The 771-nt window shown below is 46.4% G+C and overlaps 1 protein-coding gene across 1 annotated transcript in view; it reads left to right on the top strand.

Moving 5' to 3' along the window:
* Window positions 1-525: 525 nt before the first annotated feature.
* gatm (glycine amidinotransferase (L-arginine:glycine amidinotransferase)) overlaps window positions 526-771 on the top strand; it is an 11,788-nt gene continuing 11,542 nt past the window's right edge. Inside the window, exon 1 of the mRNA XM_079873830.1 lies at window positions 526-729. Within this exon, the coding sequence (XP_079729956.1) occupies window positions 661-729 (69 nt within the window). The 5' untranslated portion in view covers window positions 526-660. The remainder of the gene's footprint in view (window positions 730-771) is intronic.

Below are 771 nucleotides of genomic sequence, written 5' to 3'. Positions count from 1 at the left end.
TTTCCACCGGACAAACTCATGATTTCTGTTCTGTCTGTGCGCACCAATCTTGCACTTCTATCTACTCCTCAACCAGACCACCTAGAGACTTCGGGTTTTCGGCATTATGTTAAGGAAGGTCTAATCTCGGGAACGCACACAAAAAAATCCAGGAAAAGATTTACTATCTCTTAGTGTTGTGATCCCATGAGGTGAGAAAATTGCGCTAAAACACTCACCGAGTTTTTATTACTTGTTTAGTTTGATATCTTGAGTAGGCGCAATATAAAAGAAGAAGTAAAGATTATTACTATGATTATTATGATGATACACAGCAGTGTGATGATGACTACAGTAATTACAGTAGCGAACACAGTCACACACTCGTGGCTGTGGAGGATCGAGCGTGTGAGCCCCGATAAGAATGTGCTGGTGTAAGGCTCTCTCTCTCTCTCTCTCTCTCTCTCTCTCACACACACACACGAATGTCACTCTCTCACATGTCACGAATCTCTCTCGCGACCCTTGCCACCTGCCGCGCGCACTATAAAAGCGCGTCCCGCGGCGCCTCTTTTACTTTCCCGGATCAGAAGTGCTGCATGTGTGAGAGCTTCAGTCCAGAAGCAGAACCAGAACCAGAACCAGAAGCAGAAGCAGAACCAGAACCAGAACCAGGAGAACATGCTGCGGGTCCGGTGTCTGAGAGGAGGGAGCCGAGGAGCAGAAGCTGCACATCTCATCGGGGATATGGTGAATATATTACATTATTAGAAAGACTGAGAACTGGATCAC

This window comes from Squalius cephalus, assembly GCF_949319135.1.
Source record: "Squalius cephalus genome assembly, chromosome: 6".
NCBI lineage: Eukaryota > Metazoa > Chordata > Actinopteri > Cypriniformes > Leuciscidae > Squalius > Squalius cephalus.
Note: the sequence above shows the minus strand (reverse complement) of the source record. Positions and strands in the feature narration are given on the sequence as shown.